At 40.0% G+C, this 25,239-nt stretch overlaps 1 protein-coding gene across 2 annotated transcripts in view; it reads right to left on the reverse strand.

Annotated features, from left to right (window-relative positions):
- Positions 1 to 1,469: 1,469 nt before the first annotated feature.
- Positions 1,470 to 25,239, reverse strand: part of KRT23 (keratin 23) — a 28,940-nt gene continuing 5,170 nt past the window's right edge. Inside the window, exons 2-9 of one of the 2 annotated variants that reach the window (XM_020997716.2) lie at positions 11,572 to 11,654; positions 10,189 to 10,345; positions 7,893 to 8,054; positions 7,674 to 7,799; positions 4,705 to 4,925; positions 3,402 to 3,433; positions 2,372 to 2,435; positions 1,775 to 1,838 (exon numbers count right to left, since the gene is read on the reverse strand). In XM_020997716.2, the coding sequence (XP_020853375.1) occupies positions 2,404 to 2,435; positions 3,402 to 3,433; positions 4,705 to 4,925; positions 7,674 to 7,799; positions 7,893 to 8,054; positions 10,189 to 10,345; positions 11,572 to 11,654 (813 nt within the window). In that variant the 3' untranslated portion in view covers positions 1,775 to 1,838; positions 2,372 to 2,403. Of the gene's footprint in view, positions 1,839 to 2,371; positions 2,436 to 3,401; positions 3,434 to 4,704; positions 4,926 to 7,673; positions 7,800 to 7,892; positions 8,055 to 10,188; positions 10,346 to 11,571; positions 11,655 to 25,239 lie in introns of both variants that reach the window. The other variant, XM_020997715.2, reaches the window with a different exon arrangement.

Below are 25,239 nucleotides of genomic sequence, written 5' to 3' on the forward strand. Positions count from 1 at the left end.
GTGTGACCTTTGGCAAAGCATTAACCTCTATCTCCCTCAGGTTCCTTATTATAAAATTTGTATAATAATTGGACTTACCTCTCAGGGTGACTGTGAGGCTCACATGAAATAATAATTGTTAAAGTGCTTAGCTTTGACAAAGTGCCTCGTATAATAAGCACCATATAAATGTTAGCTATTATTATTTCTATTAAATAATTCTTGATTAGTACAGACATTAGCAAGATAAAAAAACACACAACTATTTTAGTCCTGTACCTGTGAGTCAAGCTTCTAGAGATTAATCTCATGGCCACCTGGAAAATACAGTACCTTGTTGCATGAAGGCATTTAATGGGATTTGAGATTAGACTGAAATCTTGCTGCTAAGTGGCTTTATTGATAGAAGTACTTGGCTCAACCTGAAAACACTTCACAATGGCATAGAGTTCTACACTGCACTGAGTTTTCAGTGACATCTACCCAAAGTCAAACATTTAATGTCTCAAGGTTTTAGCTTTTGCACCTGTATAATGAGGGGCTCTCATAGTTTTAAATTCTATGGTCCCATTCCTTCTTCATTCTTAAGGGCTCAGATTACAAGGAGGATTTAGGTTAGAGAAACTTCCTGAATATAAGGAATGTGAGAGTGTAGGATGAGCCAGAGTGAAACTGTGACATCATCTCTGAAGAGCTTTAAAAACAGGACAGTGTCCAGGCTGTGTTGGATATTTAAGATGGTTTGGCCATCACCATGCCAAGAGGTCAAAAGATGGGCCAAACCCTTTTGATTGCAAGAGGATTTCACGGGACCATATACCCCAAGCTTGGCAGCATTTCCTAGAGTTCATGTTCTGCCCAGTCTTTCAGAACCCAAGGTTACCTTTATACCCAGATAAGGTATTGAAAGAGGACCTTATTGGAGAGAGGAGGCAGTTAGAATGCATATAGAAATAACTGTGTAGGAGGACATGCCTGGGAGTCAGCAATAAAGTCTCTTCCTCTTCCTAACCCCCTTTACAAAGGGCAGGGGAGAGATGCAGGAGGGCTCTAGCAGGCATGGCACTGAGAGGAAAAGATGCCATTTCCTAGAATGCTGTGAGCCAAAGGCCCATAGCAGAAAGCTACCAAGCAGAGAAAGAAAAACACAGTAACAACAGCAACACTCACTTTTCCAAAATAGCATGTGGCAGAGACCCATGACAGAAAGCACCAAGCACGTAGTGCTGGGAAAAGAGCCAAGAAGGGAGGAGGAATAAAGGGGAGGAGATCTGTGCAACCACTTTGGGTTTCAATTTCTTAATCTAAGATGACCTTAGGTCCTAAGAGGACCCAGGGTCCTCTCCAGCTCCACTCTCTATAAATCTTATGAAGGACCATTTTCAACCACCAGTTCATGAAGTACAATTCTGAAAACCCCTGAATTAGACGATCTCTTAAGGTTCTCTCTTACTTTATCATTAAAAAAAATCACAAATCATTAAAATTAATCAATAAGAAATATATGTCACAATTGACACAGAGCTTTATTGGAAACTGAGATCCAAAAATGAAAAGAATTGGAGCTGATAATAAGAGGGGAACTATTTAAACTTTTATTAATTTGGCAAGCACAGTGAGAAAGTAGTCATGTTATGGAGAAAAAGGTGAGTTCTGAAATTTGATACACTAATAACTCTGAATGCGACATGTACAACACTTTCATAAGTGGTTTAGGCCTGCTAGCATTTTCATGAGAAAAGTATTTACAACTGGCAAGAATTTTTATATGCTTCATTCAGGCTTCTGAATCTCATTGACTTTCGAAAGGATGACTCTTCCATTCACAGTTTCCTGCATTATGGCCTTGATCTTTGGAGCTGCAGAGACAGAAAGAAAAAATAATCAGAAAACACACGATGAGCATGTTCCTTCCATGGTGTTTCCCCACTAAAAATGACCTTCTCTGAAGCTTGCATGCTTTGTGCTTTCTGATATAACAAGGAGCAAAAATACTCAGCAAACCTGGCTCCATGTAAGCTTGTTAGGGGGGAAAACCCCCAACCAAGGCTTCTCTTCTTTTCCCTAGTTTCTAGGGTGCAAATGTATTTTAAGAGAGGCATTCTGTGGATGACACCTTGGTTCTCGTATTATTAACTCACATTTGATTCTAATGGGGATGGGTAACAACTATAATAACTGGACACAGTGAAATGTGGATGCAAAATTAGATGTAAAAAAAATTCTGCTACAGCATTCTTAAACTTCAATTTGTAAGATTAATTCAGGTTAGCTTCTTGATTGGTGCCAAACCTCAGTCACTGGCTATGAACAAACATCCAAGGATCCTTTGCATGTATGTGTTTGGGAAGGGATGGGGTGGTTTTTCATATCATATGTTCTCTGTACTTACAGAATGGTATGTTTGGTTCTGGGCACCATATTTTAAGGAGAAATTGATGCTCTGGGATGTGTTCCTAGAATGACCAAGACAGGGAGGGATCTGGAAACATGTTATTTTAGGAACTCAACATAGTCAGTCTTAAGAAGAGAAAATTTAGGTTTGGTGAGAAAGAACATGAAAGCTGTTCCTCAATTTTGAAATATTGAAGGAAGTGTCAGTATTTCACAATTCTTTTCAATAAGCATTTATTCAATGTATACTATGTACAAGATACTGTCTTAAATGTTGGGGGATGCACAGATAAAGATGATATATACTTTGCTCCTAGGGCAAAACACATGGAAAACAAATAACTGCAAAACAGAGGAGAATATGTTAAATATCAGCTAGAGAGATCTTGGCAAAGTATTGGTGGATGTTCAACAAATGAATGAATGCATGAATGAATGAATGAATGAAGAGTCTGGACAAGGTAAAACTATTCTCTGTTGCTTAGGATATAGACTCTATAGGCAGAAGGACTTTCCAGTAAAGGTGATATAGGATGGAGTGGGTTGCTTTTCAGAAGAGTGAGACACCTGTCACTGAAAGTGTTCAACAGAGATTGAATGACTATTCATGAAGTGATATCATAGAAGGGAGAGGGGATTGGTTCATTGGGTAGGATGTCAGACTATATGATCTCAAAGATGCCTTTTAATTCTGAGTCTATGCTTCTTTGATCTCTGGGAAGAGATTTCCTACTGACAGATGATGAGAGTAATTTTCTTTTCATTTCTTAGGACTCTGAAAAGCAGAGTTCCAGTCTGTAACGAGGATATAAGCAAAGGGATCCTAACTTATGTAATAAAGATATAGAGGGCAACCTGTTCCTTTTCATAGGTTCCTGCACACTTTGCTATTAGTCCATAAAGTTAGCATAGACTCCTGGTCATTCTTTATCAGGCCTAAGAACACACCCAAAACACATGAACTTTTGACGTGTGCAAAATGGGGCAGTTAATTAGAAAAAATAGTTTGAAACAATGAACTTCTTTACCTTTCAACTCTGTTTTGTAGTCTTCTGTTTTTCTGTAAAAGATAAAAGAGCGTAGAGGAAAAAAAACCCCATCATGAATAATAAAAATTGATATCATTTTAATTATATTGGAATGATGGTACTATGTTATTATACGTGTTATTATACTCATTTTAGAGGTGGAGAAACTGAGACTACAAAAATTCAAGAGACTTACCTCAGGGCCAACAGTTAGAAATCACCAGAGCGTGCAAGTCTCTCTGACTCAGAGTTGGCGACTTCACCACTAAGCGATGCTACCTCTCATGAGTTTCCAAGCTTGGATATAGACAACCAGCTTTGGAGAGCCAGCATGATGCCTAGGATATAGGTGTACTACATTTTGTGTGTTCAAATCACAACTCTCAGAAGGTGCAAAGGTTTGGTTCAGTAAACTTATCTCTGATCCCTTTCTTTATCTTGAAACTAGGCTGAGGAGCTCATGGAATGTTCTCTGTGAGTTAACTCTGGACATTTCTGGTCAGGGGCTGGTGAGGTCAGAAATACAGTTTTGAAAAGAGAAAACATTTAAAAATAATCAACGTCTGAATTTAGATGAAAAAACTTGGAGTCATCACGGAACTAGGTTTTAAATCTTACTGTGACATTTACTAGTTGTACGGTCTTGGGCAAGCAAGTTTACCTTATTAGGTCTCAGTTTACTCATCTGTAAAATGGTGATAATTCTTATACTACCTGCCTTACATGGAAGCTGATAGGAATGCATTTTGTGAAACTTTCAAGTGCTATATAAATGTGAATTGATATTATTATTGTTAATAATCACAATTCCTGGGATTCTACTCCCGTGGAGTTCCAGGGGAGTCATCTTAAGGAATGGGCCATTGCTCTCTGGGAGCAACTGCACCCATGGTTGGACTGTCCCCTAGTCACCAATGCTACTCCATCCTCTCAGCCACTGCCCCCTCTCCCTTCCTGCCCAGGTCAAAGATTTGCCTCTGAGATCCCTTCCAACTCTAGAGCTGTGATGCTAACCCTAACTCCCTAATTAAGCCTCCACAGACAAAGCCCCAAATGGAACACTTAAGCAGATACTGTTTTCACGTGATTTAGGACCACAGTTTTAGAGCTGAGGGGATCTCATAAGCCATTTAGTTCATTTTGCAGAAGAAGAAACTGAGTCTCAGGGAATTTAAGTAACTTGCCCAAGGTATCAGGTAGAAAACAGCAGAGGCAGGATTTGAACCCAGCTCTTCTAACTCCAGAGTCAGTGTTCTCTCCATTGCACTGTGTGGGTCCTTTGTCAATGCTGTCCCTGACATACCTTTTGTCCTTGCCCTCCATGAGGTGGCGGTAGGTGGCAATCTCATTCTCCAGGTGGTTCTTGATGTCCAGCAGGATCTTGTATTCATTGTTCTGGCGCTCCAGGTCATGGCGCAGTTGCATCAACTCCTCCTCGTAATGGGAGATGATTTGCTGTATGTCCTGGAGCTGGCAGGAGTAGCGGGACTGGGTGTCTGCCAACATGCCCTCCAGGGCACATTTCTAAAACCGAAACAAATACATTGGGGTGGTCACAGCCATGCTTGCATTACACAGAACCTTTGTCCCAGGGGTCCCTCCTGGCATTCAGTGCTTCCTGTGTGTGTGGCACTCATTTGCCAGTGACCATATACAATCTGTCCACTGGGTTGGTCATCTACTCATGTGCATTGTGTGTATGTGCCTTGTCCAGGGCCACAACAAAGTATCTATATGCCCTAGAAGAGGTCAGAAAATAGGGGCATGCTGGAGCCAGCTCACATTGGTTAGCAAATGACAATTGTTCAACTTCTAGTGTCTTGAAGATCAGCAAATTCTACAAAGCAGGGCTTTATTTGTTATTTTATTGATTATCTAGATGTTAGAAAGTGATGGGAAAAGTGTTAATACAGATTAAACTCAAAAGTGTGTCTTTTGGAGCCAATCATTAAACATTTACCTGTAGAATCCTACTTGTATGACAGTGGGAGGCAACATTCCTCACCTTCACTCATGCAGACTGGGGGTCAGTAACTTCCTCAATGACACAGCAAAGAGAATGTCCTGGGATTAACATTCTGTGCCTTTATAAAAGGGAGCATCCCCTTTAGCTTTCTCTTTCGTATTTTGCCTGACATGGTTGGCTCTCTACCTTGCCTATGTCTGGTCTCTCACTTCTGGGGTCTCCAGCTGGATGGTAAACTTGAGGGCAAGGACCATGACTTTATGTCTTCATGTCTGTCTAAGTTCTTCCTTTTCATCATCCTCCAACTTAAATGTCATCATTTCTAGGAAGTCTTCCTGGATCACCTCTCTGGGTGGAAATCTCCCTCCTCAAATTTATTTATTTTTCACTAATTTAAATATTGATACCATTTGTTTTGTTCTTCCATCAAAGTCATTTCCTGAAATACTCCTTTTTCCTTTCAGTTGAAACCCTTTTCCTAATGACCCTTCTCAAATTTCTCATGGCACTTTGCTAGTATTGCTCCTTATCTCATTCTCCCTTGCATCACAATTATTTGGTTACCCATTTTTTCCCCCTTGGAGATAGAAATTGATGTTATACAATCTTAGGCAAGTCAATTCTTTAACTCTTCCCTAATTGATTCTCTATCCTACTTAGTGCAATGGATTTTTGAAATCTTTCTCTTCTCTCCTCAAACTCCCATGGCAACCCTTTCCCTTTCTCTCCCAAACCCATTGTCTCCATTGAAAGACTTTGCCTCATGCTTTAGTGAGAAAACCAAGGTCATTCACCTCAAACTCCCTCATCTCACTTTTTTCTTATCTCACATCCCCTTGATATCATCCCTCACTATTTCCTTCTTTTCTCCAGTTTCTTATAAGACTGGTGCATTTTAATTGCTTAATAAACACTTAGTAATTGCTTGATAGATTGTAAACTCCTTTAGAGTAAGACACTTTAAATTCCCATCATCCATAATAAGACCCTGCACACAGTAGGTACTTAATAAATAGTGATTGAATTATACTCCTTTTTTTTTGCCTTTTTTTTTTTCTGGTGAGGCAGTTGGGGTTAAGTGACTTGCCCAGGGTCACACAGCTAGTAAGTGTTAAGTGTTTGGTCTGAGACTGGTTTTGAACTCAGGTCCTTCTCACTCCAAGGCCAGAGCTCTATTCACTGTGCCACCTAGCTGCCCCCCGAATTATACTCCTTTGCCCCTCCTGCCCCTCCCTCCCCAACTGCCTAGCGAATAGAAAGAACTTAATAAATGTTTTTTTTTGTTGTTGTTGTCAACATTGGATATGGATCAGCTCCATGTTCAATATTCTAATGGATCGGAGTAACGTGGAAACAGTTATGTTCAAATACTTCCTTGTGCTGAAACATCATTAGCAATTCCCATTATTCTTTTGTGTAAGCATATGTGTTCATATGAATGTGTATTTATCCCGACTAGGTGACTAGCACAGTGTAACAACAATTACTTAATTTTACATTAATTATCACTCCTCAGAACAGCCCCAAGGCTAGTTCATTCCAGAAGTGTAGTATACAGCTTTTGTTCTTGTTCATTCTCATCCAACTCTTCGTGACCCTATATGAGGGTTTTTTTTTTTTTGGCAAAAATACCGCAGTGGTTTGCCATTTCCTTCTCTGGCTCATTTGACAGATGAGGAAACTGAGGCAAATAGAGTTAAATGACTTGCCCAGGGCCACACAGCTAATACGTGTCTGAGGCCATATTTGAACTCAGGAAGATGAGTCTTGCTGATTCTAGGCCCAGTGTTCTATGCACTCTGCCACCTAGCTTCCTCAACATCTAGGTTAGGTGATGAAGATCTCTGTAGGCTAGAATGCTGTTCATCCCTGACATCAGGACTATTCTAGTAGAATAAAAGCCCCTTGGGGGCAGCTAGGTGGCTCACTGGATAAAGCACCAGCCCTGGATTCAGGAGGACCTGAGTTCAAAACCAGTCTCAGACCAAACACTTGACACTTACTAGCTGTGTGACCCTGGGCAAGTCACTTAACCCCATTGCCTAGCAAAAAAAAAAAAAAGAATAAAAGCTCCTTGAAGGGAAGGACACTCTATCCCCAGTGCCTAACATTTTGCCTTACAGGTGGTAGGAATTTTCTAAATGTTGAGTTGAATGGAACTGAATTGAATTGGTGGTTCCAGCTCACAATGCACCCATGTCTTCCATATTGTTAACAAGGAGAAGCTGGTGCTCAGTTATACTAAAGGATAATCAGAAACTATAGGGCAGAATTGAGAGCCATGGGTTTCCTGAGCACAGACTCACTTTATTCTTCTGGGTTTGAAGGTCAATCTCTAGGGCCTGGAAGGTACGTCTCAGTTCATGGATATTGTCCTTGCTGCTCTGCACAGAGGCTGTCCTGCTTTCCAACTCCTGGGACACTGATTCTGACTGTAAGGGCAGAAGGAAAGGACAGGGCACGTTAGCATCAGCAAATGTCCCAGGAAAACCAGCTTCCCCATATCATCTCTGACTTTCTTTTACCTGCTCTTTGTACCATGTGTCCAAGTCTTGATGTTTCTTCTTAATTATCAGCTCGTATTCTTGCCTCATGTCCTCAAGGATCTTCATCAGATCTTCTCCTGGAGTGGAGTTCACCCTCACGTTAACCTTGATGTCATCTGTCATGTGCTGTTTGCTTATTTCCTGTTTATTTTGGAAGTGGAAAGAAGAATTCATAATTACAATAAGGTTCCCAGGCTTCTTCACTTATCTTTTGTAGCAGAATCATAACTAGGGTGGAGTGGCTTGGGCTTTGTCCAGGGTGTGACATTTAGAAAGTAGAAAAATTTAACCAGATACTCTTTCAGCAACTTAGAAGCCACGATAGCAAGTAATAAATAAGAAATCAATTAATTAATTAATTAATGAGAAAAAGGACATAAGGTGGTTTGCAAACCTTAAAGTCTATATGAAGACTAGGTAATAATACCAACAGCTCTTCCAATTTAATTGTGAATGTCTTAATTACGTCCTGTATTTATTTTCTATCAGGAATTAAAAAGATACTTCAATGCTTGCCCCCCCCCCCAGGTTGTCTAGCCCAACGCAAGCATTTTACAAATGAGGAGGTTAAGCATTTGTGCTGCTTGCCTCAGGTGTCAAAATTGTGAGTTGCTGCTTTTTTAAAACCATTTGCTTTTAGGTAGGGGAAGCCAGGGTGGTCTGCAGGGGCTGTTCTCAGTCTGACTAGGATCAGACTCTCAGATATTACTTGCCTATCAAGTGCAAAAACAAACAAACCAAAATAAGTAAGCTCTCCATGCCTTCTTCCTTATTATTTTATAAAACAAATAGCATTAGGCTGTCAATCAAAAGACCTGTGTGGCAACCCTTTTAATCCTAATTGCAAAGTGCTTCAGGAAGAATTCAATAACTCAAGTTCTTCTTCATAACCAGGAGTCTCATTTATATCTAACAAATAGCATTTACTTGTGTAGTGACTATGAAATTGACAAATTGAGCATTTTTAGGTCACAAGCTACAGGATTTGGGAATCAGTTCAATAACCTAGAGCAAAAAGGTGTATTAGCTTTTAAAATCCTCTCGCTGTGTTGATTGAATGTAACCAATACCCATCAGCTCATCATGCAGCCAAAGGAAGGGTTTATTTTTAATGGCCATTGTCTCTGAACAGATTCGTCAAAGTCAGTATACCTGAGCCTTGTTGGACTGGAATAAGGAGAAAACTTCTCTGTAGTGTCATTGGGCACAGTGAATTAATTCAGATTAATGGCTTTCTTTTTTTTTTTTTAATTTTTCTTTGGATAATTTTTCTCCCTAAAGTCTATTTGGTGCTATTGGAACGAACATTCCTGGATTGGTTTAAAAATGTCCACTAGCACATTTCCATATTGGTTTAGTTAGAGAAGCTCAGCATTCATAAGATGTTTGTTCTCACAATAGTGTATTTCCAAGCCAAACTGTCTCCTAATCTTCACCAATCAATAATTACTATTGTGCTGTTAATGCTATATTTTCATCAATGATCTGGAAACTTGTAGGTATGGGAATTCTTTCCATCAACATAGATTATAACCCATCTATAATTTAGATGATAATGATAATAATTATGATAAAACAATAGTAGCTATTGGTGGAGAGAGAGCCAGCCTTAAACTCAGGGAGACCTGGGTTCAGGTCCTGCTTCTAATAGGTCCTGACTATGTGACCCTGGGTTAGTCAGTTTTATAACAGGCAACTCTATAAGACTGTAAATAGCAGGACAGGTGCCCATCTGGAGTAGTAGGAATTTCCTTACCAGGAATTCCTAAAACCAGTGAAATTACAAGATCTAGGGGGAAAAAAAATCAGCAGCCAACATTGACATAAGCTTTAAGTTTGCAAAACACTTCGCATACATTCCTTCATTTGATCCTTACAATTACCCTATGAGGCAGGTGCTATTATTAGTCCCATTTTACAGACAAGAAAACTAAGGTTCAGTTTTACATTTTATAGAGAATGCCATTTATACATCTTATGGAGAAATCAGTTTTTCCTGGCTCTGAGGCCAGCTTTCCATCCATTAGGCAACACTACCTATGCTAAAGATCCATCATGGAGGTCTTAAAATGAAGAGTTTTGGACAGATATATTTCCTTCTACGACCCAGGGAAGATTTTTTCCCACATTCTGTAGTTTAATGCATTATTAAGAGACTTGATTGGCATTCTGTTATTGGTACTTCCTTCTTCTAAGCCATTGATTTGACCCAAGACTTGACAGTTTTTAAAGAATTTCTGGGTGAAGAGACCTTGAGACCACTGGTTTCCCCCACCTCCTCGTGGTGCTTCTTCATGAGAATAAGCTCTTTCCTCATGCCCTCCACCTCCAGTTCCAGGTCAGTTCTGACAATCGTCAGGTCATCCAGGATCTTCCGAAGTGCCTCTACTTCTGTTTCCAGGTCCTTCTTGAAGGACAGTTCATTTTCATACCTTAGGGTTAACATGAAAGGGAATAGACCTTTATTGATTTAAGGGAATCTGTAAGAACTCACCCTGGGCCAGAATTAAAGTTTTTTTTTCTTTTAAATAAATCATTTTTGAATAGGGAAGTCAGTAGAACTAGGAAAACAATATACACAATGACTATACTGATAAAAATGGGAAGAAATATAATAAAACAAGATTGGACTCTGAAATTATAATGAATTAGCTTAGCCCTAAAGAAGGGTTTAGGAAATATATTACATCTAGATTGGCAAACGTGGTTGTTTGGCTTTGTTGAACCATTTGTCTCTTTCCTTTTTAATCTTTGTTATAAGAGATGTTTAATTGAGTAAAAAAGGAAAGAAACAAATACAAAAGTGAGGGTGATATAAAAACAAGGGAAAGGCAAAGAGAAGGAATTAAGCATTTATATAATGCTTACAGTGTGCCAATCACTGAACTAAGCATTTTGTACAAATATTATCTCATTTGATCCTCACAAAACCCTGCAAGGTAGGTACTATTATTATCCCCATTTTAGAGTTGAAGAAACTGAGGCAAACAGAAGATAAGATTAGTTGATTGAATCATTGTAAATCTGACCAAAGAAACCATTTCAGTAGATTTGCCGCGGGCTATAATCATAACTGAACCAACCTTAGAGGCCATCAACCTAATTTCTTTATGGTCAGAGAGAGCATAGGATTATAGATTCAAAGCTAGAAGGGACCCCAGAGATCAGTTAGTCCAACTGCCCTCATTTTATTGGCAGCTTGATGGTGCAGCGGGTAAGGCACCAGGCCTGGGTCAGGAAGATCTCACTTCAAATCTGGCCTCAGGTGCTTACTTGCTCTGTGACTCTGGGCAAGTCACTTGACTGTTTGCCTCAGTTTCCTCATCTGTAAAATGAGGACAGTAATATCTGCCTCCCAGATTTGTAGTGAGGATCAAATGAGATAATAACTGTAAATTGTCTGGCATATAGTAAGCATTATGTAAATGTTATCTATTATTATTATTATCATTTACACATAAGGCTACTGAAGTCATATAGGTAGAACTGAGCAGAGTTGGGGGGGTCCCACCCAAGGCCTCTAACTCCCAAGACTTAAACCCAAATCCATCATGTTTCTACAACCCCATGTTGTCCCCTTAGGCTGACATTGGCTACATGATGTTTTCCTGGAATTATTCTTTGAAAAAATGGAAAATGGTGGTGAGAAGGAACTCACTTGAGGCAGAAGTCATCCATCGCCATCCTGGCATTGTCAATATGGAGGAGAATCTTAGCATTTGACAGTTTTCCATCCATAATCTGTAAAACACACAAGAGTCAGTCTGATTGATTGTCAATTGTCCTAGTGCCCTGGAAGTGGGGAGAGGAACTTTCCCAGCTGAGGGTGACTATTGTTTTCTCTCTGAGTGGATCTTTCTTTTTGGGGAAATTGAATAAGATATCATGGAGCACACACTTAGAGCTGAAAGACACCTCAGAGATCATCTGTTCATTCCACCTACTCCATCTTGCACTAAAGGACATAAAGAGAATTATCCAATGTAAGTAAGTACCATAGGTGGAATTTGAATCCAGGTCTAGTGTTAGGGTCTGAGAGGTTGAGATCCCTCAAAGACTGGAGTACAGGATGGGGTCACCTGGAATGAGTTCACTGCCTCAAGCATTCTTTAAGACAAGTTGGCAAAAAGCTTATTATTATGCTTTTCAGTTGGCAAGGATTCTTAAGGAACCTGTGACCTTAGAGGGGTACAGTTAAAGTTTATATAGGATAAAATACAATAAAACTTGTACCAAATATGCTAACTAGATGATTCAAGGTGGGATTAGGGAGTGGTTAAGGAGTAGTCAGTTCTTAAAGGAACATGTACTTTTTGTATGTACTACGCAGGCGTTTTACCCAGAGTTCACTGGGAAAAGCCCACAAGGGGGGGCCATACGGAGGTGTGGTTTTAGGCCTGCTATGTCACTAAATTAGCTTGCAGTCAGGGGTAACTGAGAGTTGTCCAGTCTGCCACCAGTCAATGTCTTGTTTGACAAGATAGATGTAGGGAGTATACATATGTCTTAGGTGTAGAATACAGATAATGAGGAGTCCAAGACACAGACAATGAGGTAGGGCGGTAGTATAGATAGTCCAGTGGGCAAGAATATCTTTATGACCCAGTGCAAAGCCAATTCAAACCAATAATTCCTTCGGGCGCTGTTTGTAACTGCACTAGGGAGAGAGATAAGGGTCTTGCTGGGGCCCACTTGTGAGTAATTGTTAGGCACAGTGTCCTTGGTCTGGGGAGAAACTGCCAGGGATAGTGTTTCTGAAGCTAGGGAGAAACATGGTCATGGAATTGGGGTCCCAGTACAACCACCCAAGCACCCCATCAACAGGATCATCAGTATAGATCTGGAAAAGATCTCAGAGGCCACCTAATCCAACCTACTTATTTTAGAGATAAGGAAACTGAGGCCGAGGGATCTTAAGTGATTGGTCTAAGGGCATACAGGTGACCTTACAAGCATTAGTTATAGGCTTTGAACCCAGGCCTTCTAACTCCAGAGCCTGTACTTATTCTACTGTATCATGCTAATCAACAAATTGAAGGTGCAGTATGTACAAGGCACAAGAATGACTTGATAGTTACATGAAGTTTAGGGACTGAAGAAAGGTCAATTCCTGCATCTCTGTGTGTGTGTGTGTGTGTGTGTGTGTGTGTGTGTGTGTGTGTGTGTGTATGCCCTTGGGCATGTGCATTCAGCACACAAAGTCGGTAGGGATGCAACCAGAAAGCTTTGTTTTGTCTCTTGCCAAATGACATGGCACCAGGATGTAGTAGACAAAGAATTGGCCCTATAGTCAAGAAGACCTGAATTCAAATCTTGCCTCTGATACATACTGGCTTGTGTGACCCCAACCTTTCAGGACCCCAGGCAACAAGTCTGCATCAGTAAAATGAGTTTTCACACTGGAAATGCCCTATACTAGCAGATCTATGAAAGAGTTGATGATGCAGTAAGTAGAGCACTGGGTCTTGAGACAAGAAGAGCTGAGTTCAAATTCACCTTTAGATACTTGGTAGCTGTGTGCCACCTAGCTGCCCTCATTTTATTCTTTTACAGGCTACACATAACCCACTAAATGCAATGCCAAAACAGGGTGGGAGACAGTAGTAAACTGGTAAGTGTTTAAAAATCAGCTCTCTAGGGAAAAAGCATACCCACAACATAGTTTTAAATTTAATCTGACTTATTAACATTTTTTCCATCATAGCCTTGGCCAATTTCTATGGTGTAAAGGCTCACACTGAAAATTTAACCACCAGTTCTCGTGGGCTGGTATGAGCTGGCTCCAGTACAGCTCAGATGGAACAGCAGTTAAGTTAGCCTATTCTATTGTGATCTATGAGATGTGTTTCTGTTTTTGTTTGTGGGGAGGAGTGCAGAGAAGAAAGAGAAAGGAAGGGCATAAGCACTTATTAAACACCTACTATGAGCCAGGCACTTTGCTAAATGCTTTCTAATTACCTCATTCAATTCTCACACCAAGCCTAGGAGGTAGGAGCTGTTGTTTTCCCCATTTTACAGCTGAACAGCTGAGTCAAACAGACAAACAAACAAAAAGAATGAAATGGGGCTCTGGTTCCAAGGTCTGTTCATGATGGGCCTTTTTAGTGTCTATTAATCAATCCTACCATAGTTATTGCATTTTCTTAGGGTATTAGGTGATTTTTACTGGATCTACCTAAGCAAAGGCAACTGACTAATAATAAATAATAATAGCTAGCATTTATATAGCACCTACTATGTGCAAGCACTGTACTAACTAAGCACTTTGGAGATGTCGTCTCTTTTGATCCTCACAACAATCCTGCAAGATGGGTGCTATTATTATTTCTGTTTTATAGTTGAGGAAACTGAAGCAAACAGGATAAAGTCGCTTGCCCCAGATCATACAACTAGTGAATGTTTGAAGCCAGATTTGAACTCTAGAGTCTTCCTGACTCTAAGCTGTGGGCTCATTATTCCCTGTGCCACCTTGCTGCCTCTGATTAATTTTACACATATATTAAATAACCAGCTAACATATAATAATATTTTTTCATTCTCTGGTGGTTGTAGTTACACACACACACACACACACACACACACACACACACACACACACATATTCAGTAACATTGCTTGGACATTCACCTTAGAGTCAGAATGTTCCTTTCTGAATCTATAGAAGTAACCAGTGATGATGAAGCTGATAACCCACTGCTAATGCTTTACCAAGGACAGCTAGGAGGTGCAGCAGATAGAGCACCAGGCTTGGAGTCAGGAAGACTCATCTTCCTGAATTCAAATCTGACCTCAGACATTTACTAGCTGGGTGACTCTAGTTAAGTCATTTAACCCTATTTGCCTCAGTTTTCTCATCTGTAAAATGAGCTGGAGAAAGAAATGGCAAACTACTCCAGAATCTTTGCCAAGAAAACCCCAAATGGGGTCATGGAGAGTCTGAAATGACTGAACAGCAACTGCTTTACTTCCTATATGACCTTAGACCAGTCATTTAAGTTTTCTGGGCCTCAGTCTCCTTTTATAATCATTTAATTTCCATATCCTTTAAGGTTTGCAAAGTTTTACAGGCTATAGCTCATTTGAGTCTCACGACCACACTGAAGTGGGCAGTGCTTTAACAAGTCATTGCTGACCTGGAATCAAGCAGCACAGACCAGCTAAGCACATGGAGATATACGTGGATAGACCTTGGAGTGAGGCCTTAAATGCCAGAAACAAAGTCCACGTAGTGTCTCAAGGGAGAGACCAAAGGGAACTTTCCCCTGGCAGGAGAAAAGGCTGCATAGGAGGGACACTGCGAGGCTACTCCTCTGATGCATCTGGGGAGGCAGTTATTGTTTTTAACTTTGGAGGGAGCAAAAATATTCTCTGCACCCTCTAATTTTCAGTTTCTTAGGGTAAAACCCTGGTCATCTTACTTATGGTTCCAGGGCAGGTAATTCCAGGTACCCTCATTTTAGAGATGAGGAAAATGAAGCTTTGAAGGTAAAGAGTTAGTCAGCACAGCACAGTGAAAAGAAAATAGCCTGGGAGTCAGTGGACTTGGATTTGAATCCTGGCTCTGGGAGAACTACCTATGTGACCTAGGTCAAGTCACTGAATCTCCATGAGCCTCGGTTTCCTTTATCTGTAAAATCAGGGTGTTGGACAAGATCGGGGTGGGGAACCTGCAGCCTCCAGGCCACATGTTGTGCTCTAGGTCCTCAAGGGTGGCCCTTTGACTGAATCCAAATGTCACAGAACAAATCCCCTTAATAAAAGGATCTGTTCTGTAAAACTTGGACTCAGTCAAAAGGTGGCACCCAAGGACCTAGAAGGCCACATGTGGCCTCGAGGCTGCAGGTTCCCCACCCCTGGACTAGATGAACCCTAAAGTCTCTTCCAACTTGAAAATGGTTCTATCATCTGTTGTTGCTCTCACAACTAGTATATGTGACAAGAAGGGTTTGACATCAATGATCAAATACAAAATACACTGTCATTCAAAGTCCCCTCATAGCCTAGCCTGCCCGTACCTTTCCAGTCTTCCCACACCTTCCTCCCTGACACACAGTCTGAGCCAGTGACACTGGCCTCCTCGCTGTTCCATGAGCAACATACTCCATCTCTTGGGTATTCTCTGGCTGTCTCCCACGCCTTCACTCCATCTACTGACCTCTCTGGCTTCCACCATCAAAGGAAGCCTTCCCCATCCCCTCTTAATTCCAGGGTTTTCCCCTCAGTTAAATATTTCCTATTTCTCCTGCATATAGCTTGCTTTGCATATGTTTGTTTGTATGTTCTCTCTCCCGTTATATTGTGAGCTCCTTGAGGACAGAGGCTGCCTTTTGTCTCTTTTTGTATCCCCAGATAGAACAATGTCTGGCACATAGTAGGCAATTAAAAATGTTTATTTTGGCACCTAGGTGGTACAGTGGATAAATCACCAGTCCTAGAGTTAGGAGGACCTGAGTTAAAATCTGGCCTCAGACACTTACTAGCTGTGTGACCCTAGGCAAGTCACTTACCCCCATTGACTAAATAAATAAACAAAATGTTTATTGATTGGTTGATTGAAATAGTCTATTTACTGAACCAAATGTAATTTTCCATATCCATATATGTAACTTAATAATATTTTAATGCAAACCTTTTCCTTCCAACTAATCAATCAATCTTTAAGCAATCAACCAGTATTTATTAAATGTCTAACACATGCCAGGTTCTGGAGATACAAGTGAGACGATCTGTCAGAACGCTTAGGAGATTTACTTTTATGGCATTTTAAAGAAACATAAATTTGTAAATAGTTTATGATAGCTAGGTGGTGCAATGGATAGAGTGCCAGGCCTGGAGTCTGGAAGACTCATTTTCCTGAGTTCAAATCTGGGCTCAGATATTCATTAGCTGTGTGACCCTGGGCAAGTCACTTAACCCTGTTTGCCTCACTTTCCTTATCTGTAGAATGAGCTGGAGAAGAAAATGGCAACCCACTACAATACTTTACCAAGACAACCCTAAACGAGGTGATGAACAGTTGGACAAAATTAAAACGATTGAACAAAAATACCTAATTCAGTGGATGTGTGTGTGTGTGTGTGTGTGTGTGTGTGTGTGTGTGTGTGTGTATACCTGTATGTATGAGGCACAGCGGCATAGAAAATAGAACCTTAGTTGAGTAGGCTCCTGAACTTAGAAAGACCTGGAGTCAAATCCAGTCCCAGATGCTTCCTGGCTAGACAAATCACTTGACCTCTCTCTCACTTTTCTCAACTATAATGGGGACAATGATATCACCTACACCTCAAGGTTGTTGTAATGATCAAATGATAAAATATTCATGAAATGTTTAGCACTAGTAGTAGGCACTTAATAAACATTTGTTTTCTTCCTGTGGTTTCAGTGGCACAAGGAACTCTCAAGTTAGAGGAGAAGAAACCTTTCCTCCTGATGCAGGCCAGCATCTCTCTGCAACCTATAGTCCTACAGAATTACCTGATTGATGGCAAGGTTAAATGACTTGCTACCATCCTGGGCCATATTACTTGGTTCTGCTTCTTCCTGCTTGGGCTCCATGGGCACATACTTGAGATGCCTTTCCACAATACATCATTAAAGAATGACATGATTAATGGACCATGTGTGGCATTTAGTATAGTGAATAGATAATTATTTTGGTAATGTCCTTCCTAATGACAAATCTTTCATGAAGAAAGGTTGAACCCCTAGATTTTTCAATTTTATCTAGAATACCCTGCACAAAGATTTTGCTTAATGCTCCATTGCACTAAAGGAAGACCGGGGGGCTTGAAAAGATCAAGAATGTTCTCCTTTACTTCTGCCACTTAGCATTCCTGGCCTCCTTCTGGATTCAGCTAGGCACCACTAACTTCTCATTACATTCTCTTTTGTTGCCGGTTCTCTCTCTATCCTCTTGTACTTACCTTCCTCCTCCTCTCTTTCTCTCTCTCTCTTCTTCTCTCTCTCTCTCCTCTCCTGTTCTCTCCTCTCCTCTTCTGTCTTATCCTGTCCTATTCTGTTCTCTCCTGCCATCTCCTCACCTATCCCCTCCTCTTCTCTTCTCTCTCCCTCAACCTCACTTCTCTTCATATCTTTAGGAGAAAACATCTCCACATGGGTGTTGCCCCAAGTCCATGTCTTGGAGCCTCTTCTTTTCTCTCTACACCCTCTTTGGCAATCTCATCAACTTCAGTAAGGTCATTTATCAGCTAAGGAACTGACTCCCAGATTTATAGATCCAACTCTAGTCTCTCTCCCGAGCTCCAGGTCCACGTAACTGACTACCTCTTGAACATATCTAATTAGATATCCCCTAAGCCTTTCACACTTAATAGCCCCAAGCAATCCTCATTATTTTTTTCCCCAGAACTTTCTCTTCTCCCTGACTTCTCCCTTCTTTTTGCCTTCCCTAGTTCTACTGAAAGCCCTGTAACCCTTCTAGTCACCCAAGCTTTCAACCTCAATCATCCCCAACTCTTCCTGCTCTCTCTCATCCATTCCCGCTTCCAATCAGTTGCCAAATCTTGTCAACTGTACTTGTGAAATCTCTCACATGTCCACTGGCACAGTCATCACCCTAGTTCAGTCCTTTATCAACTTTCACTTGGTGTCTTCCATGTTCTTTGATTTGCCCAGGCCTGTGCCTTAAGTGCTGATTGTTGAATATTTAATGACCTTAATAACAAAAAACAAAAAATACATGCCTATAGACCTTAGTGATGGAGACTCAGATTGAGAATAGGCTAAATGTCTTTTGGGAGAATCTTACATAAATCATAGTAAGAAGGGAGGGTGGGTCTTCTGATTTAAGTATTATTCCCTGCATGGGAGGCAGCTAGGTGGTGTCATAGTGCACACAGCACCAGGCCTGAAATCAGGAAGACTCATCTTCTTGAGTTCAAATCTGGCCTCAGACTCTTATTAGCTGTGTGACCCTGGGCAAGTCATTTAATCCTGTTTGCCTCAGTTTCCTCCTCTGTAAAATGAGCTGGAGAAGGAAATGGCAAGCCACTCCAATATCTTTGCCAAGAAAACCTCAAATGGGGTCATGAAGAGTCAGAAATGATGGAAAATGACTGAAGAACAACAATTCCTTGTGTGCTATTGTGGCTGTTGACCTAGGTTCATTCCTGGAAGACTGGATCCCGGAGAGCTACACTTTACTAAGTGTTTCTTTATATCTCCTTCTTGAAAGTAGTTAGCAAAAGATTTATTTAAAAATATCTCTCATTAATTCAATCACACCAAATGGTGAAATTACATTTGGGGTCAGTATACATCTGGCCTAAGACACCTGAAGTATAGTAGTAGCATGCTAATTTATTTCCTGTCTCTTATTTCTCCTCTCTTTGATCCATTTTCCACACCACTGCCAAACTGATATTCCTGAAACACAGGTCTGACCATGAGGCAGATATCTGGCACAGTAGATAGACCACTAGGTCTAGAATCAGGAATGTCAGAGTTCAAATCCGGCCTTAGACATTTACTAGCTGTGTGACCAAGAGTCTGAGACAGACAGAAGTTAAGGCACTTGCCCTGGGTCACATAGTTAGTAAATGTGTAAGGCTGGATTTGAACTCAGCTCTTCTTGACTCTAGGCCTGGCACTCTATTCACTGTGCCATTTAGCTATCCCTACATACATATTTCATGTCCTTACAGATGGGGAAACTGAGGCTGAGATAGGATAACTGATTTGTCCAGGTCACATGGCTAATAAATATCTGAGGTGGGATTTGAATTCAGGTCTTCCTGACTGCAGGTTCTGTTCTCTATCCGCTGTGCCATCAAACTCCCTAGACTAGGACACATTTGGAAATTTAGCCTTCTTTTGATTTTTGCAAGCTGCTGTCGATTTCCTTCATCATTCTGTTGGCCCTATTCCATTTTCAACAAGCCTGCTCGGTCTTTTTTGTTTGTCTGCATTCCTGCTACCTCTGCCAGTCATAGCTAATTAAGACCTTTTTATAATAGTACAGTATATTAAAGTGCTTTCACTCCTTTCATCTCATCAGCTCCTCAAAACATCTCTGTGAGACTGGCAGGACACGATGGTGCTACTCATTTTACTTGGGGGAAGACAACTCAGGCAGAGGAAGTGATTTGCTCATGATCACAGGGTTAGCCAGTGAGAGAAGGCAGCACTGGAATCTGGGTCCCCAAAAGCTTTAGCTCATCTATTACAATGCTTTTCTTCTACCACTTGCTGTTGGGGATCTGTAAGGATATAGAGGGCCACAGGCTGTTCAAGACTCTCACTGATGGGTGAAGGCCCCTCTCCGGTGCTGATCTTTGAGTAAAGGTTGCCTGGTTCTGTGCTCCATTGTATGGATCTTTAACAATCTAACTCCCCTAGTTATAGTATGGTCATTAGCAGTCTATTCTGGGATTGGAGTCCGATAAGTGCACAGGACGGGCATGCACTATCCTTGAGAACAGCATGGGCTATAGTCATTGTAACTTGAGAAAGAGTTCCTGTTATTTTACTATAAAAGTAAGTGCTTTGCTAAAAATAAACGGAGTTGCTTCCATCTTGTCTCCCTCCTCATCAATGCGCATTGGAGATAGAAGGTTAAGCTGGTCTTATTTCTTCAAAGTTAAGATCCTGGCTCTAGTGGCGAGCTGAGTTAGCTGTGCACAGCAATCTGGCGCCCAACGTGGGGCCCCCTTTGGTAGTCTGAAGACTGAAGGGCAGGCAGCGGAGGAAGCTGAGAAAACAACCCACCATCCACAACGTGGGACAGCTTTTAGGTTGAAAAGTGAAGGGCCGGGCCGGAGAAAAGGCAGAGAAACCACCCCACAGTCAGGACACCGAGGTCTTTGGGAAGCCAGGCAGCCTCCTTGTGAGAGGTCTCCAAATCGTATTCCAGTGGCACAAAACTACGGAGAGGTAAGGTAAAGTCTTATCATGAGGCAAAATCTAGGTAAACTCTCAGATAAGGAACAGAATGTTAGAGTAATATATAAAGTGATTAGGGAACAGGGGTGCTTGGTAACTCCTAAGAAAATAAGAGAGTTTCTAGATGTTATTGATATAAAATCTCCATGGCACCCCAGAGAAGGGAACTTAGATTTAGAACAATGGAAGATAGTGGGAGAACAACTGACAGAATTTTATAACACCAAAGGCCCCAAATCAGTTCCTCTGGGTACTTTCACTAACTATAATCTTATAAAAATGGGCTTGTAGGAGCTGTGAGAACAAAGGAAGCTCCCGCCATGTGCCATGAGGAATTTCAAAAATCCCCAAGGGTAAGTAGAAAAGAAACGTGTAGTCACAGCACTATATTGTGGACATTGTGGAGCATTACAAAGTGAAAAAGTTTCCTTTTGTAAAAACTAAAACCTTAAGAAAGATTTTGCCTGGTTTTAGAATACCATGAAAAGAAAAGATTAAAAAAATAGTATTATTTCATTTGTGTAGGGAATTTCTGACAAGTTTCTCACCTTTGGATTCTCCCTATCATTTTGTTCTACGTTTGCCTGTGTCTGTGTGAATGATGGTCTGTGCTGAAATGCTGTTAGTGACTTTCTTCCCTTCCCCCTTCGTAGTACCAGCTGCATTTCCTGGGAGCGGGTGGATGGGGGAGAGAATGGGAGAAAAAGTACTTCATTATTTAGGTTATATAATTTGATAAAAGGCAAGAAAGTTTAAGCATACAGGAATAAGAAAAGTATGGGTAGAAAGAATAATATAATCTGTTTGCATGAATAGCAGGAATAGATGATTTGAGAGTAAAAGATTTGGAAACTTTTGGAGAAAAAATTCTCTTTCTTTTTTGCATTCTAAAGCTCTGGCCAAAGCTTTGGGTGTAAGATTGAAAGATTATGTTGAAAAATATTCCCTTCCTTTCTCTCGAATTCCAACCCTGGCCAGGTTGGGGTGGGGGAGAAAAGGAGAAGGAGGAGTTTTCCTCTTCAAATCAAAAAGAAAAGTTTCTAAATATTGGAACACAATCTAAAGATAATTTAGTTCATTCACATTAGTAATATGCATGTTTCAAGTTTTAAAAATCTAGTCTCATTATAAATTGGTACACTTTTATGTATCATGTCAAGCAATTTTTAATAATTTTGATGTTATTAAAACGTGAACTAAAAGAAACTGAAAGGTAGTGAGATAACTGTAAATCCAGCTAAATTATTTTATCAAGTCCAGTTAATCTTGTTCTATGATGTTTTATAACTAAAAGCCTTTGTTTCTGATGTATCACTGCTGTTGGAGAATTTGGAGTGTTAAATATAGAAGCCTCCACACTTTCATGCCTATCAATCTTGTTTGTGTGTGCCAAGACAAGTTTAAATGTGGGAAAGAAAGGATGTTAAGTAAAATTTCTTATATATGTAAGTCCTAGTAAATCTTTATTGATTATTGCACTTCTATGAAAATAATTAACTGTATCTGACTTTAAGCCATAATCAGTGAAACTTACTGCTTGAGGTAAAAGACTCTTAGAACTATAATTAACTTTGTTTTGAGTTTGAATTTGGATATGGTTGTCTCATTAAATCAGTATTTCCCATTTTCCCTATTATGATCCTTTAAGGAGGAACGTTTCTTACCATGTGCCGAAATTTTGTTCGTCACACTATTAAACTTGTTAGTCAGAAATGTTCCCAGACAAAAATAATTTGTTGTATGGATGATAAACTTTGCAGTTTGTCCTACTACCACCAAACTTTCCTTATTAAAGCCTAAGTTTTAACAAGCTTTTCAGTCAACAAGACTTTCAATCTCATAGATTTATAATTACTCCTGAAAGGGTACCCTTTGCTTACTTTGGGTGTATTGTTCTGCAGTCTGCAGGTATACCACCAAAATGTTACAAATTAATCAAGATTCCTTGATAATTTTAAATAATTTTTCACATGACTTTTATGGATATTAATTACTTTTAGCTTGCCTAATAAATCACCACTAATCAATTATTTTAAGATAAAATTAAACTACTAGGATAACAGATAGCTAAAACTCAATTCATTTCCCCCTAATTTGTGGGTGCGATATTTTACATTTACTGAGAGCTGTTATTTTCTCCCGCCCACTGTTTGTGCTTTTTCTATCCATAAAACTGACAAAATACAAAATGAAATCCAGTGAACTTGTTTGGGCTCCTTAAAATTCACCTGCTTTTATTATTGCAAAGAAGTCAGGAAAATTAATGATGCTTTATGACTTCCTAGCCTTTGATAGCTATTAATTTAAAAGATTGCTTTTTTACTATTCCATTACAAAAAGCTAAAAATGATACATTACATGGGTGACATTTTATGTTCTCATCCCAATCCTGAAGTGTTGGAAGAAATCTTGTTAAAAATACAAAATTTGTTGCAAAGCCCCAGAAAAAATTCAAAAACTTCCTCCATATCAATATTTAGGTCACCAGATACTTCATGAAAAAATAGTTCCACATCCTCCAAAAATAGACCTACGAAAGTTGAAAACACTTAATGATTTTCAGAAACTTATAGGAGATATACAGTGGCTTCGGTCACAGACAGGCATTCCAAATTATGAATTGATACCTTTATTTGATTGCCTTAGAGGTGATCCTCAATTAGATTCACCCCGAATACTGATCCCTGAGGCGAAACACACATTGCTGTATATTCAGGAACAAGTAGTTGGAGCACACACAAACAAGATTGATAGGCATGAAAGTGTGGAGGCTTCTATATTTAACACTCCAAATTCTCCAACAGCAGTGATACATCAGAAACAAAGGCTTTTAGTATGGGTATATTTACCATCTCAGCCAAAAAATACTTTAAGTAATTATATGGTCTAATAGGGGACTTAATACATAAAATTGACAACAGGTGTTTAACGTTATGTGGCACACATCCAGAAGTCATACACCTTCCATTTTCTCAACAAATGATTGAAAACAGCAATACAAACAATGCCTAACTGGCAAGTGAATATCAATTTGAAAATTGTGCATGGAAAATCCCTTAAATATCACACAACCTTTGAGAATTGGCCTTGGATACAACCCACACTTACAGCAGGTGAACCCGTACACGGGCTTAATGTCTTTACTGATGCCACTAAGATGAATAAAGCCTCTATCTGGTGCCCTAAAAGAAAGGAGTTACATGTGATTGAAACACCCTTTATATCCACACAACAGAGTGAATTATATGCTGTCTATTGTGTATTTCAAAAATATGAGGAGCCAGTGAATATCACCTCCTCAGATAGTAAATATGTTGAAGGAATTCTAAAACGTCTAGAGACTGCTGTAATAAAAAATACTAGTAACAATGTATGTCAGCTGCTTAATGCTATACAACTTACGATACAGAATAGGACAGAAGAATTTTATGTTTTCCATGTTCGTTCCCACACTCTTGCCCCAGGACCAATTTTTGAAGGTAATGATATTGTTGACAAGTCTTTAACAATGAATGTGGAAATAGCAAGGAATAGTCATAATAAGTTACATATTTCTGCTAGGTATTTAAGAACTTTATATGGCATAACAAAATCACAAGCACATGAAATTGTTAAGCGCAGTGCTACTTGTGTAACTTTTCAACCCCCTTTCCATGTTGATGTCCATAACCCCAAGGGACTTACACCTAACACCTTATGGCAAATGGATGTTACTCATTATTCTCCTTTTGGAAGACAAAAATATGTTCATGTTTCTACTGATACTTATTCAGGCTTTATTTTTGATACTGCTCAAGCGGGTGAGGCAGTTTGCAATGTTGTTAATCATTTGCTTCATTGTTTTTCCTTCACTGGCCCACCTCAATGCTTAAAGACTGATAATGGTCCTGCATATATTTCGCAAGGTTTTAAAAAGTTTTGTACTGAGTTCTCTATTAGTCACACTACTGGCCTTCCCTATAATCCTTGTGGTCAGGCCATAGTTGAACGTGCCAATCGTACCTTGAAAATGGTGCTCCAAAAACAAAAAGGGAGCTAAGGGATCCCCTTGGCATCAATTGAACACTGCACTCTACACTATAAATTATTTAAAATTCGATAGTTGTAACCTCTCCCTGCAATGAAATATCTGGCAGGAAATGACAACAGTACTAGTGACACCACTAAATCAAACAGATTCCTTTCTCCTAAACATAATACGAAAGTTATGTGGAGAGACGTTGACGGTGTCTGGCAGGGTCCAGGGCAAGTGCTAACCTTGGGGCAAGGGTTTGTTCTTATTTTCACAAGTGATGGAGAACTTTGGGTCAGAACAAAGGATGTCCGCATTATCCATTCAGAAGGGACAAGGGAAGCAGAAGAGAAAACACAGGCCGGCCAGGAAATTGAAGGAGCCGAAAGAATAAGAAGAAGGCACTACAAGAAC

Source organism: Phascolarctos cinereus, unplaced genomic scaffold (genome assembly GCF_003287225.1).
Source record: "Phascolarctos cinereus isolate Bilbo 61053 unplaced genomic scaffold, phaCin_HiC Scaffold_5;HRSCAF=322, whole genome shotgun sequence".
NCBI classification, from domain to species: Eukaryota; Metazoa; Chordata; class Mammalia; order Diprotodontia; family Phascolarctidae; genus Phascolarctos; species Phascolarctos cinereus.